General features: G+C 42.3%; 1 protein-coding gene across 8 annotated transcripts in view; it reads right to left on the bottom strand.

Annotated features, from left to right (window-relative positions):
• The window catches only part of INPP4B (inositol polyphosphate-4-phosphatase type II B), a 613,602-nt gene that overhangs the window by 172,788 nt on the left and 425,725 nt on the right, over positions 1–15,089 (bottom strand). For all 8 annotated transcript variants that reach the window (XM_090036465.1, XM_090036466.1, XM_090036467.1 and 5 more), the window contains one exon: positions 10,849–10,996. In XM_090036465.1, coding sequence (XP_089892591.1) covers positions 10,849–10,996 — 148 coding nt within the window. The remainder of the gene's footprint in view (positions 1–10,848; positions 10,997–15,089) is intronic.

Raw genomic sequence — 15,089 nt, 5'->3', positions numbered from 1 at the left:
ATAAAAGGAGACTCCCCAGGCGACTAGGGAGACTGTGACCAGGGACTGCCAACAGGGGAGCAGTTTGCAGGCAGCTCACAGGCCAGTCATGGGCTGGAGTACACAGGAGCTTCTGACAGAAACTTCAGTTAAGTGAATGAGGAGGGGGGCTTCTATGGGGGTGGCGACATGGAGCGCAGCCCCTGCCCTGCTGCTGCCTCTGGCCTGGAGCTCCTGTGAGGCCTCTACCCAGACACGCCCCTTCGCTGGGTTGGCAGTGGCCTGGCCCCCTGTCTGCAGGGGTTGCCTGGTGGGACCTCTGAGGCCTGGGGGTAGAGTGGGGGCTGGGGGTTCCCTTGCCTGTCCCACATATGCCTGGATTGAGGCCCTGGAAGGGCAGGCAGAGGTGATCAGGCTGCAGGGGATCTGGGCAACTGAAGAAGAGATTGATGGCTACTTTCATTCTGTGCAGGACAAGACACCTGACAGAGAAGCTGCGAGGAAATGCCCCAAAGCAGATGCTGGTGAGTGGAGGATGCTCACCTCAGAGGCCAGACCTCTCACAGTGGAGACAACTCCCCCAGTGCAGTTGGGGAACAAATATGAGGCCCTGGCTGCACTGGAGGAGTGTGCAGTGGGGGAAAGCACACTGGAGGGGCCTGCCACCATCACTGAGCGAGTTGAGGGCTGGCCAGGTGAGCAGAAGAAGAGAGACCATGTTATCATTGTGGGCAACTCCTTGCTGAGAGGAATAGAGGGACCCATCTGTCATCTGGATCCCACAGCGCGAGGTCTACTGCCTGCCCGGAGCCACGATCATGGACATCATGGTGAGAATTCCTGACTTCATCCAGCCCTCTGACAACTATCCCATGGTCTTCATCCATGTGAGAACAAATGATGCGGCCAGGAGTAGTCCAGACCATATCATGAGGGACTCCGTGGACCAGGAGGAAGACAGGGCGCAGGTGGTCTTCTCGTTGATCCTCCAGGTCAGTGGTCACAGTAGGCATCACGTCACCAGTGTCAGAGAAGTCAAAGCGCGGCTCCAGAGTTGGTGTTATTGTGTGGGTTTTGACTTCCTGGACCGTGATCTGCACTTCTATGCAAAGGACCTCCTGGGACGCGACAAGATTCATCTCTCCACAAAAGGTAAAAGTCTCTTTTTAAAGGTTGGCCGTCTTCCTACATTGGGCTTTAAACTAAGTATGATGGGGGATGGGGAGGCAGGAGGTGGAGAGAGTCTAGAACCTACAAACTGTGAGACATGCAGCAATACACCCAACATAACTACCAATAGGCCCTCTGGGAATCACCAAACAGGGGTGGGGGGCACCATTCAGAGGGCTTAAGTACCTGTATAATAATGCTAGGAGCATGGGGAACAAGCAGGAAGAACTCTCACTCCTGCTTGCAGACAATAACTTCGATTTAGTGGGGCTAATGGAAACTTGGTGGGACCCTACCCATGACTATGTGGTACACATTGAGGGCTACAGGTTGTACAGAAGGGACAATGTAGGGAAGAAAGGGTGTGGGGTTGCTCTCTATGTAAAGGAGCATTATACATCTCCCCTAAGCAAAATGCCATCAGAGGAGAAAGTTGAGGCATTTTGGGTTAGGATACATGGAGGTCGAGGGGAAAGGGACTTGGTGGTGGGGTTCTACTACAGGCCACCACACCAAGAGGAAAAGCTAGACTTGGAATTCTTGAGGCAGCTCTCAGAGGCCGTATGGTCTAGGGACGTGGTTGTCATGGGAGACCCTAAACTACCCTGACATCTGCTGGGAGGAGCAGTCAGCCAAATCCAACCATTCATGTAGGTTCTTAACCTGCCTGCAGGACCTTCACCTAATGCAGAAGGTATACAGTCCCACTAGGGGGAATACCTTACTGGACTTGGTGTTGGCTATGGAGGAGAACCTGGTAAGGGAGTTGCAGATTCATGGTCACCTTGGGGACAGTGACCACCAATCAATCGAATTCACCATATGGCATAGGGTAGGGACACCAACCCACCAACTGTTGATGCTGACTTGGTGCAGTGTCACTTAGATAGACTGGATGTGTTTAAGTCAGCAGCCCCGATGAGCTGCTTCCGAGAGTACCGAAGGAATTGGCTGGTGTCATAACAGAACCACTGGCACAGTTGTTTGAGTCCTCGTGGCACTTGGGTCAAGTCCCAGAGGGCTGGAAAAGGGCCATTGTGGTCCTTATTTTCAAGAAGAGGAGGAAGGAGGATCTGAGTAATTATAGGCCAGTCAGTCTCACTTCCATCGTTGGAAAGGTCTTTGAAAAGATTATGAAGGATCACATTTGTGGGAGTCCACTGGGAAAAATAATGCAGCAGGGAAACCAGCATGCATTCATAGCAGGTAGGTCATGCCTGACTGATTTGGTTTCGTTTTGTGACAGGGTAACAAAATGCTTAGACTCAGGAGCAGAGGTGGGTATCACGTTCTTGGATTTTAGCAAGGCCTTTGATATGGTATCTCATCCCATTCTCATAAATAAATGAAGAGGCTGTGACATAGATGTTTACATGGTCTGGTGGGTGACAAGCTGGCTTAGCGGTCGCACCCAGAGAGTGGCAGTAGACGGGTCGGTATCGACGTGAACAGATGTGGGTAATGGGGTCCCACAGGGTTCGGTCCTTGGACCTGTACTCTTCAATATCTTCATCAGTGACTTGGATGTGGGTGTGAAGTGTACTCTGTCCAAGTTTGTGGATGATGTTAAATTGTGGGGTTAAGTGTGCACTCTGGAGGATAGGGCACGATTGCAGGCAGACCTGGACAGGTTAGGAAAGTGGGCAGTGCACAATAGGATGCAGTACAACAAGGATAAATGCAGAGCACTGCACCGAGGGCTCAAAAATATCCAGCAGACCTACTGCCTGGGGAATGATCCTCTCAGCAGCACAGAAGCAGAAAGGGATCTTGGAGTCATAGTGGACTCCAAAATGAACATGAGTCGTCAGCGTGACAAAATTATCAGCAAAGCTAGCCGCACTTTATCATGGATCAGCGGATGCATGACAAATAGATCCAAGAAGTTTATACTTCCCCTCTATGCGGCATTGGTGAGACCGCAGTTGGAGTACTGCATCCAGTTTTGGGCGCCATACTTCAAGAAGAATGTTGACAGACTCGAGAGGATCCAGAGGAAGGTCACTCATATGGTTAGGGGCTTACAAGACAAGCCCTATGAGGAGAGACTGAGGGATCTGGACCTCTTCAGCCTCCTGAAGAGGTCCAGAGAAGGCTGAGCAGTGATCTTGTGGCCACCTACAAATTCATTAGGGGGATGCAGCAAGGGATCGGAGATGCTCTGTTCACCAGGGTGCCTCTTGGGGTAACAAGAAACAATGGTCACAAACTGACAGAGAAGAGATTTAGGCTAGATATCAGGAAAAACTTCCTCACGGTAAAGGTGGCCAAAATTTGGAATAGGCTTCCAAGAGAGGTGGTAAACTCCCTTACCTTGGAGCCTTTAAGAGAAGGCTGGATAGGAGTCATCTGGCTGGAGTCATCTGACCCCAGCACACTGTCCTACCCAGGCAGGGGGTCAGACTCGATGATCTATTGAGGTCCCTTCCGACCCTAGCATCTATGAATCTGACTATAAGGGTAGTTAAGCATTGGTATACGCTACCTAGAGATGTTGTGGAATCCTCAGATGTTTTCAAGGGCAGATTTGACAGACACTTGACTGGGATAGTTTAGTCAGGGAAGATACTGCCTTGAGCAGGGGCTGGACTAGATTGACCCTGTTAAGTCCTTTCCAGCCCTATTTCCTATGATCCTATAAAGATAGAAAAATAAGAAGCACTAAAGGCAAATTTCCAAAACTATGAAGGAACAGACCTAAGCTAGGCCTTTGTGAAATGAACCCAGGAACAATTCTTTCCCAGCATCCAAGCAACTGGACTTTAAAAGTCCTGAAACTGCTGCCAAGTCCCCTTCCTTTTGCTAGTAGTTTTAATCTTCTGGTTAAAAATGTCTGACAATATTTTTTTAGATTGTTCCCACTTCTCACTCTGAACTGGACCTAGAGAATTTTAATAGAGCTTGGAATAAGGGAATATCCCTATCACTGTTACCTTGTTACTGGCTTTTCTGACTTTCTGCTTTTGTGGTCACCTTTTGCTTTCATTAAAAAATGCATGAAAACGAAAAAATAATTTTAAATCACATGAAAGATTTTATGCTACATAAAACAATTTTGACAACATTTTTGAATCACTGAAAAGTAAGAAAAAGTGAAATTGGGTTCCCAAATGCAAACTTATTTTTTATTTATTTAAGTTAACTCTGAAACCACCAAATCAATGATTTATGCAGGAATTCATAGGTTTCAAAATGGCATGCTAGGATATATAAGTGCAGCTCTTATTACTGAGACTAAGACCTGGATGCTGCAGTTCAAGTGGGATGCGGACAACCTGGAGAGGGTCCAAAGAAAAAACATTCATCTGATTGGAGGCCTGCAAGGAAGGCCCTACGAGGAAAGGCTAAGAGACCTTAACCTCTTCAACCTCTCCAAGAGAAGGCTGAGAGGGGACCTTGTGGTGGTGTATAAATTCATAAGGGGAGAGCAACATGAAGCAGGCGACGATCTGTTTATCAGGGCACCCACTGGAACAACAAGGAACAATGGCCATAAACTACTGGAGAGTAGGTTTAGATTGGACATTAGAAAAAAATTCTTCATAGTCAGGGTTGCTAGGATCTGGAATGGGCTTCCAAGGGAGATGGTGCTCGCCCCATCCTTGGGGGTCTTCAAAAGGAGACTGGACAAGCACCTGGCTGGGATCATATGATCCCAGGTCTGGTGACCCTTTTCTTGCCTGCCAAGGGCAAGGGGTTGGACTAGATGGCCCACTGAAGTCCCTTCCGACCCTAGAATCTATGAATCTATGACCTAGCACAACACTTTGAGTATGTTCTCTTAAAATCACAAATCCTAATTTCAGATATGTGCATGGAATCATGGACATATTCTTGAAGCCATTTTACACTCCAGTTTCTCAGAAAGGGAACTAAAACACCCAAGGTATCATTTACCTAATTAAATCTGAAGTTTGATGATAATCTAGGATTTAAGTATTTCTGCCAGTATTCTTCTCTTAATCATAAAGACTTGAAATCAAGAACAGCCAAAAAAACCCCCACCATTACAAAATAAATACTGTTTTATTAGAGATTTGTTCTCAAAAAGGAGATTTGGCAAAAGATTTAATATATGTTTTATGTTGTCTCCTCATCAAAAGTTATTAATGGATGTTTTAGAATTTTATTACTACCCCGTCACATCTGCAATCTTACCCTCAAGCTCACTGATAATAATTCTACTTTGAATTATGATTTAACATTGTATCATATTTATAATAGAAACACTTAAACCTCATCAAAAACATTTTATGAGGTTAAACATTACTAAGTATGAGAGAGGTATATTGAAAGCAAATGAATAAGTTCACATAACGAAACAATTGCAGTTGCAAGAAATTGCAGTTTATAACCAAAGAATAAAATAAGAGCAGTTACCTTTCAGTCTATTTTCTTTCAAAGTTACTACTATACTTTTAATCAATTTGAGGGTCTTGCATCAAATTACAAAATCTAAGTCAAGTAACAGGTGTGATCTAGAGACTGTGCATGTGTAGGCCCTCTCACTAGGTATTAGTAAACCTTTGAATAAAAAGCAAAGTTACTGATTCAGATTCTAAAGTGGTATAAATTGATGCAGTTCTAATAAGGTCAGAGGTTTCTAACATCTGGGGGTGAGACCACTCAGCCCACTGCCACCCGCCCAGCCTCTGCCACAGCAAGTGGCTGTCCGGCCCATGACCACTTACCCTCAGAGTCAGCTCATCAAGGAGCTCTGCAGTCCAGATCCAGTCTGGAGCATGAGGTTAGTTTGATGCCCCCTAATCTAGCCTGTCTCACCCACATCCAGTAAGAATGGTGCTGTCCCGTGACATTACTGGCTCTCTCTTCCATATCAGATCAAATATAAGATACTGGATAATATTCAGTTGTTTTAGCTGATTTCTTCCCTTCCTGTGATGCTTATCACCTACACTTTTCATAAGCAGACACTTAACTCCTTAGTCGCCAAAGAGAACAATGTATTGGGCTAACAGACTTCTACTTTTGCATAATATTTGTGGAACAGCTGTGTGTAACTCTTCACTCATTCAACTACAAAAGAGGGCTCCTAAACTCAGTAACAGTCTGAACAAAGGAGTTTGTATCAATTACACTTTAATCCAAAATTATATTTTAATAATCGGCTATTAGATGGGCATTTGTTTTGTTTTTTAATTGAACACTACATTTGCCTATGTCAAAGAAAACAGTACAAATAAGTTTGTGTCAAATTACAGGAACGCTTTCCTTTATATATTAGAGCTAGATGCTCTAGAGTTATAATGAACGTTTTAGTTTTCTGGCTTTTCTTTGTGAGTTGATTTAATGAATTTCTTTGTGTTTGGGCCCTTGTCTATGGCAAGATAAAGCAGATGATTAATTGGATGATTACTTAAACTTTGAAAAAATCCCCTTTGCTAATCAGACTGTCTCATTCAAAATAAATACTAGAGATCTGTTTGACTGATAGCTGCCCAGATGGCCAGGCAGGTGGCATACATGGCAGTAGTGCCACATAAAGGCCAACTTTGTGGCCACAGTCCACTGGCAGCTGGCTCAGAGAGGCAGATGCCTCTACTGACTGTGCAGCCCCCATCCAGGTCTGGCAGGCGCACAGCAGGTCACAGCCAGGCAGCAGCCCCCCACTGCCAGACTGCTGCAGTGGGTAGAGTGTGCAGGGAACTCCCCAGGCTGCTTCAGCAGTCTAGCTGGCACAAGGGGTAGTGTCCCCAGGTACCAACTGGCTGGGCCCCAGAAGGTTCTGAGAATAAGTAGCCCTGAGCTACTTCACAGTGCAGCTTTTTGTACTGCTAGGGCCAGGACAGGGCAGCTTTTTATATTGCTGGAGACAGAACAAGTGCTGGCCCCAGGCTCTAGCTCCCACTGACTGCAGATCTGGGAGGAGCCAGGCAGGGTTATTTTGCCCCATGTGGCACAATTTGCCCCACACCAAAGTGCATGTCCGGGCACGTGTGCTGAGGCAAAAAGCTCTGGCTCAAATTTGCATCACTCTATTTGAGCTGCTGCAAGCTCACACGCTTGCAAGCGTGGACCCACCTACAAAGGCTCATCAACCACCGTAACCCAGACATTAAGTCCTAAAATGTCAAAAAAAAATTCAGTGCAACCGTCTCACACTATTACCATTCCTGAAGCCACTATAATAGCTTAAATATCCTATTCTCTGCAGAACAGCGGAGGAGTTGAACTAAATCCTCATGTGTAAACTGGAGCAAATGAATGCTATTGCACAAAATACGGAATTGGTGTTAATGGTCTAAAAAATCCTTTCAATTTTGCTCCCACATGGAAATATTATTAAAGATGGGATATTGAAAAATAGAGTTTTAGAATATGGTCTGAAACGTATCAATATTTGGAAATGACAAAAAAGAATCCATAAAATCAGACAAATGGATTTTAACGTATTTGTTTTACAAGAAAAGCATGCTCGAGTTAGAAATGGACACACTCCTGATGCAGAAAGAAGTCTGATTATGCTTTGTTTGTTAGCAAGATGGCTCATGGAAAGTTCAGTAGTTCATTCCTGCAATTTGCTTATGGATTATGTCCATAAATGCCAAGAGCCAAACTGAGCCCTGACAAACTGGTGACATTCCTTTTTAGCCAAGATTGACCCCAAGGGATTAACAGAAATTCAATGGAACTTGTAAGACATACAGTGAAAACAGTGTCAACTGTCGTCTTCTGTCTTTCGCTGTGCTGATTTAAAGCCAGTCCAGGCTGTGTTTTTATTACTGCAGGGTTATACTGTAGAGTTGTTGAAACTTTTTGAATAATTCATTGTAAGGATCTAAACTTCCTTTCCTTATTTATAATCTTTAAATTTGAAATTTGAAAAATGGATATTCCATTCTTACATGAAAAATGGTAAACGAACAAAAATGATCAAGAGCATCCATGCCATTCATACTACACTATCCAAAAACCTTATTAACATAATATAAAACTACAGAAAAAAATGGAAACCTATTACAAACGCTTAGGATAAAACCAAAGTAATTTGCTGTTACACCAGAAAATCAAAATTGAAATACAGCTTTATAATCCTTATGGAGATTTTCTTCTGTGGACATTTGCATAAGTCCTTAATTCATTTATTTGCATTTTGGAGAATATTAGTTACTATTAAAATACCCTGTCACCAACAAAGTTAATGCTTCAACTTTTGAAGTTAAATGTTCCCTGAAGTTGCCCATTCAAAAACAAATAAATGTTAGGAAATGTAAAAGTTCTGATTAGCTACAATATTTTTTGTAGGTTTATCTTGTAAGGAAACATTATCTCAGGTTATGAAGGGAAAAAGAAATTAAAAATATGATGTATATACAACAGGAGAATGTTAGTATCCTAAAAGGGTCTGTAAGACTTGCCACAGGAGTCATAAATATAAAACAGAGCACTGCACTCGCACATAGTTTGTGCTTAGTTTCTTTAAAAAGGAAAAAATGCAGTAGGGGTGGGAAGACAAAAAAAAGATCCTGGAGGAAAAAAAAAAAGAAAAGAAAAGAAAAAGAAAACAAACAAGACCCTCTATACCCTACCCCTTACACAGACTGAAAGACAACAGTTAACAGAAATCCAGTTTTGAAGAAAATCTGTACTAAAATGTTCAGAAGTACCCACAATTTTGCACTAACTGTAAACCAGCAACTCTGGCAGTAAAACCTTCTGCCAATAACTTGACTGCTAGTGCTGAAATGTCAGTACTAATCTAAGATTTCATTTAAAAAAAAAGTAATTTTGCAGTGTCTCTTTTTGTAGAAAAGCTTTCACAACATAAACTACCGCTGTAACTGCAAGTTTATTGGATCACTTTCCCCTGAAAATCATTTAAAAGTGAGGACATGTAGTGTCACTTACTACCCCTAACAAGTGCAATCACATCACCATTTTTCAACCTAGCAGCTGCCAGTATTCCTACCTTCGGTTGCTACCGGTGTCTGGCATCATGTCCCCACTTCACCATGTCAGTACAGTGAATTTCACACATGCATGCTCATGTACACACACTCTTTCAAGTAGGCTTCAATAGCTACCCCAGCAGCAGCACTGAAATTGTCAGCTCTTGACTTGGTCTCTGAGCAATTGCTATTTTAGTTCATTTCTCACTTGGATGATGCGAGAGGGGCAGAGGCTTGGCTATCTCTAGCAGGCACTCCTGAGAACTGAGATTTTTTGTTTCTTGTGAAATATGCCTCTTGTACCACTTGGAGAGAAGGTTGGGGCAGCATTTCCAGCTGCTAATATATTTATTCAGCTGTGAAAGGCACTCAGATACTATGCTGATGGGCGATGGATAGAAATATGCCTATTTATCTTTCCCATTCTTATTTTAATATATAATCACGTTATGACCTCACCTATGCAGTACACTCTTATAAACAGTGTAATAGAATGTGCTGTTTCCAGAGCAGCTTTGCTACTGCTAATGCCAAAGAAGGAATATAAATGAAACAGCTCATTCAACCCTACGTTAAAAAATACATACTCATTTAAATGAATGAAAATCTGGGACCTGGCTATACTGTTCAGTCAAAGCAATTTGCTTTCAGTATCTACCAAAAAACCCCTGAAAATTTAGCATTCCCAAACAGGAACAGGCTATGTAAGTCATAAACACAACATAATAAAGGAGAATTCTGTAGTAACTTATGCATGTGCTTCATATCACTCATCATTTCATCTCAATACCATTAGTATAAGGATCAAAGAAGCCAACAATTTTGACACCAATATCAGTGGGAGTAAAGCTGGGGGAGTAGTTCTGGACCCCAGCTACAGGTTCCAGTGATATATAGGTGTCATGGATGAGCTGTAAAGACTGTGACAAAAATACTCCCAGGATAAAAGCAACATAAAACAGTGTCAGGATGTCACAGATTACAAAGAGGAGGATATACCGAGGAGTCAACAAGTAGGGGGTGGGGAGTTATGGAGTATGTAATTATACTACTACAGAACTATAAACATTCTGGGCTACAGCACAACAAATAGACGGCCACGGGCAGGCTCCTTTTTCAGTTCCCATGGCACCTCAGATTTGGGGTGGCTTATGGCCATCTTTGGCCACTGTTGTTCCCTCTCTGAACTTTCTGAGATAGATGCTTCTCAGAAATCATTTTTGATTGTACCATCACATTCACACATGAAGATTTTTTGAAGCCCCATATGTGAAAATAAGCATTTTAACTGGTTAATGCAAAGCGGTTACTGGAAATTATTTGTGTACTTACTGGTCCTATACTTCATTCAACCATCCTTTGCCGTATTGCTTGTATTTTATTATTCCATGGCATTAATGATGCTAGGGCACACAGCCGAACACACTCCAAAGCACTCTGCAACCTATCATATGCTATTTGGTTTTAAAACATGTTAATTTTTCAAAATATTTATATTATTAATAAGCTGCTTATTCTCAGAAGTTCAGAACCATGATTGTATTTAACACAATGCACTACTAGGAATTCATGAAGTCACTAGAGGCTGAAAATTTCTGAGCAATGAATTGTGTTGATTGCAGTCATAGCTATGAATTTATCAGCCAAGGAGATCACCATATTTCCTCTGTCCGTTTCATAATATCAATCAGCATATTTTAGCTTCTCTTGATCAGTAGTCATGTATAATATAACTGAAAAAGAAGTCCTTAGGAAAAAATAGCATCTGATCTGTTTTTGTTTCCCTTACCTTCTCATATCCTCCTTTATGTGCAGGTTAATCAGTTCCTTGGGAACATGGAAAGAAAGAGTTGTTTCAGCCATTTGTTCTCGAATACGCATCCACTTGTTGTCAGAAGTGGGAAATCTGTATAATTTACAGACTGGGTTTTTTAACACTGGAGAAAGGGAGAAAATTATGACATTAAATGTAAAACAATGACATTAAACGTGTTTTCTTCAAAAGCTTTCAAAGTGTTTTAATCCAATGATACAAAGTTTCTTCTTTCTTTCTCCCTAAGTTTCCAAACCAAGGTCCAAAAACATGCATATTATTTATTAAAAGCATAGTACGGAAGACTATACTACTCAGCTGGAGTACCTAATTAAATTCAATCTATTGCAGTGGAGCTGGTGAATGAATTCAGCATTTCAGCTATTGCATGAATTCAAGCTCTCTACCACGTAGACTTGAGATGAAAGCAAGAAAAGTATTAATGTACTAATAAACAGTGAAATCTTATACTAATAAATAAGAACATTATCTGTAATGCATGAGTAGTGGTATTGTACCCTCCCAATTTTATGTTAAAGGACAAAAGTCTTGCTGTGTCACTAAACAAGAAGCCGGCACCCTAGAAAATTATACAGAATATACAATTTGGCAGCGCCCCGAACACTTTGCTCCCAGTCCAGAAAGGGGGTTATTTTTGTACTTTGGTTCCTTACTTATGAGAATCATGGCGGTCAGCACCTTGAAGGACCAAGCCCCAGAAAAGCACATTTGTTTTTTTTTCTCCCAGACCTGTTATACGTTTACTCACACCAGCACTCTGTCACCAGGCTGTGCTATTTCAAGGCTGGTCTCATCTTTCCCTTGCAACTTTTTCCTGTTTTAAACTAATTTTCTGGAAGGAGCATATGAGACAAAACCTGAGAAGGATGACTTTCATTTTACTATAGATAAGCTTACCAGGAGATAAATATTTGTCATTATATGCACATGGAGAAACATTCTCTCCTTATTAATTTAGAATGACTCTAGACAGCAATTCAAAACCTACAAAAGTATCTTTCCATCAGCCTGCTGCTAAAAGCTGCCTCTCATCGATTCTACCACTCAATATTGTGCATCATTCAAAAAACTGTTACCTGTGTTCACTGTAAAGAAATTGTTGCTTTTAAAAACCCATCAACAAGTGGCACTTGCGACCTATATTACATAACTTGTTGGTGGAAGAAGCTCTTTTCATTGCCTGTGTACAACTGATTCATGTAGCATGAACAATACAAGTGTAATAAAGAAAGGCCAAATCACCAAAGATTCCCAAAAGAACCTTTAAACCTCCCCCCAAAAAGCCCCCAAAACCACCATCCTGTTCTACACAGAGCTCCTTCAGAAAAAGCTTGAACAGAAAACACTGACACTTGAAAATCAACATAAACAAGCTGATTATTAGTAGGGAGATTTACAATCCACTTCATATACAATTAACGTAGCAGATACTAATTTTTAAATAATGCTTCTTTATTACTAGAGAACCTGTACAACCTGGCTTTTCCTACATTTTTAATTAAGATTAATTAAAACACTCTTCTTTCATGTGAAACGCAAGGCTTTGCAACCTAATTTTTTATTAATAACTTTCATTTAATATTAAAGAAGAATTTTACAACAAAACAGGATCGTTAGTAATTTTTTACATTTATGAACAGCAGTATTTTTTTATGCATAGAATTCAAAATTCAGCAATGATCAGGCATCATTATCCACATTTTACAGGTGAAGAAATTTAGTAACAGGGGTTATAAGATTTACCCAAATTAAAAGAATCTCTCATTACAGTGCCCTATTCAATGGAGCAGTTTCTGAGAAAATATCATTTGATTAATATACTGTAACCTTTCCCCATTTTCTTCCTATTTTTGTAATGTTTTTATGTTCATGGAAGAGGTTTTATTGATAACACCGAAGACCAAAGTCCTCTGTCAATCCATAAACCACACCAGTTGTTCCATGCAAGATGCATCAGAGTTCCTCAACCAAGACAGGGAAAGACATTCTCCAGAATTAAAGTTGCTCAATAGGCATGGATAATTCAGCTTTTGGCTTCAAGAATATGCAGCTGCCAAGATGAATGACATTCTAGGGCACAGGGCAAGCAACCTTTTATAAGGCGTAGGCCAGAGGAACCCAACTCTGGACCAATGTCATCTGGGTGGCTTCAGCAGTGCAACAATGGAGGATTTTCTCTGTGCCTGCTCTGGAGTCAAGCAGATAGGAGCTGCAATCATATGACTGCCACTTCTCTCATTTCCCTGCTTCCTGGCTGCAACTGTACCACTGGTTCCAGTCCATGGGGAGCTGTACCAGGACCAGGCAACTGCAAACTGTGCCCCACACTGATGCTTCTCCTTGGTCTTCCACACCCTCAGGGCCCAGATACCGTGCAGGCACAGCGGGAAGTTGCTCACCCCAGCACAGCTCCTAGAAGCTGTGCCCATGTTGCAGCTTGAGAGGTAGCAAGGAAGGAAAAGTGGCAGCAACAAGGACAGTTTGCAGATAGCTGGTACCAGTACAGTACCCTATAGACTGGAAGCTGCACCTTTGTTGCAACAAGGGAGCAGGAGAAAAGTGGTGGTGGCATAGGCACAGCATCTGGCAGCCTGGCACAGGTGCAGTCAAAGACACCCCCAACCCCCGCCTCTGGTGTACTGCTGAAAACACCCAACCCATGTCAGACCAGAGCTGAAAGACCAGGGAGAAGCAACAGTGGCAAGGGCACTGGTGCAAGCTGCCATACTCTGACACAGCCCCTTGCTGCTCAGCAACATCATGGGCACAGGCAAAGACCTCCAACTCCACAGTCCAGATCCGGTGGATCCATGAGTGGGATGCAATTCATGGGCTGGATGCTGCCAACCTCTGTTCTCTGCCAGGTAGAGGCCTTCTCAATAAAAAGCACACTGACCCTTCATTTACAATGGTCAACGATTTTTGGATGATAACCCAGACATAAAAATCTCTTTACTGCATTTCACCCCTGTATAACTTTTTGAATAATGTACCTAAATACTAAAGGAGACACTTTCAGAAAGAGCTGCTAAACTTGTGCTCAGAATTTACCATGTTTACCTGTGCGAAGTGAATATGTATGTACCAAGAAGATGTCATTTAACTGCTGGGTCACTAAATGCAAGCACTGTTTGCTTGTGCAAGTGTGTATGCATCAATGCCAAAGATTGCAGATGTAAAAATACCAGGAAAAAAATGGAAAAAGGAAAAGTGAGACAGACATGTAGGTCACCTTGAATATTTAGGTTTTGTATTTCTCCTTTAACGAGTATAAGAACCAAGGTACAATCTCTTCTCTTGCATTTTCATTGTAGCAGTATGCTGACGTTTTCAACTAATGGCAAAAATTTCTATTTCAATTTAAAGCTCTAGAGAAGATCCTGCATCTTCCTTATAAAAGGAATCCAAATAGTCCCATTTGTAATGTTACTAATTCTTGTGCCTTCAATGAAAATGTTTTTCTTAAAAACACAATCTCTGGGGTCAGATGATTCATCACATGAGATTTTCAACTAATATTTTCTTACTAAGGACCTTGTGTTAAATCTATGAGAAGTTATGAGGCATTAAAAGTTAAAATGTGTTCTGAGTGCTCATCCAGTAATGTTTATTACAAACTCTACATGCACAGTTAATGCCCTCTAGCTCTGCCGCTAGAGAGCCGGTGAGCAGGCCTCCTGGCATGCCACCTTGGAGTGAATTTTCCCATATTTCTAACAGCAGCTGAAAACAGCCAGGTGCAAACAAAAGCATCAATTGGCTTAAGTGAAGTGAGACAAGGACATGAATTATAATCCCTCTCTGACCGACCGTTCCAGCTGGTGTTGGGTCTCCAGGACCTTCCTGGAGACAATGCATGGTAGAACTGAGCAAATCCTTGCTCTGACCACTCTTAACCACAGACATCCAATTCATTGACCTCACAGGCTCCAGGCCCTGATGAGACAACTCTGAGTACTGTGATGTTGCCATGGAGCTCATAGTGGGCCACAGTGGCAGGAGACACATGATGCTGCACAAGCCACGGTGCTACAGGCTGGGTATCAGATGACATATTGTTGCTGCTGGGCACTACCAGCGAGAACTGGTGGAAACAACTCATGCTTGGAATCTGGGATGAAGAAGAGTGGAGGCAAAACTCTAGAATGTCTTGTGACACATTTATGAACCTTTGCACTGAGCTGCCCCTTGTGCTC

This window comes from Crocodylus siamensis, chromosome 2 (genome assembly GCF_052110815.1).
Source record: "Crocodylus siamensis isolate JL-2025a chromosome 2, ASM5211081v1, whole genome shotgun sequence".
In the NCBI taxonomy this organism is placed as follows: domain Eukaryota; kingdom Metazoa; phylum Chordata; order Crocodylia; family Crocodylidae; genus Crocodylus; species Crocodylus siamensis.
Note: the sequence above shows the minus strand (reverse complement) of the source record. Positions and strands in the feature narration are given on the sequence as shown.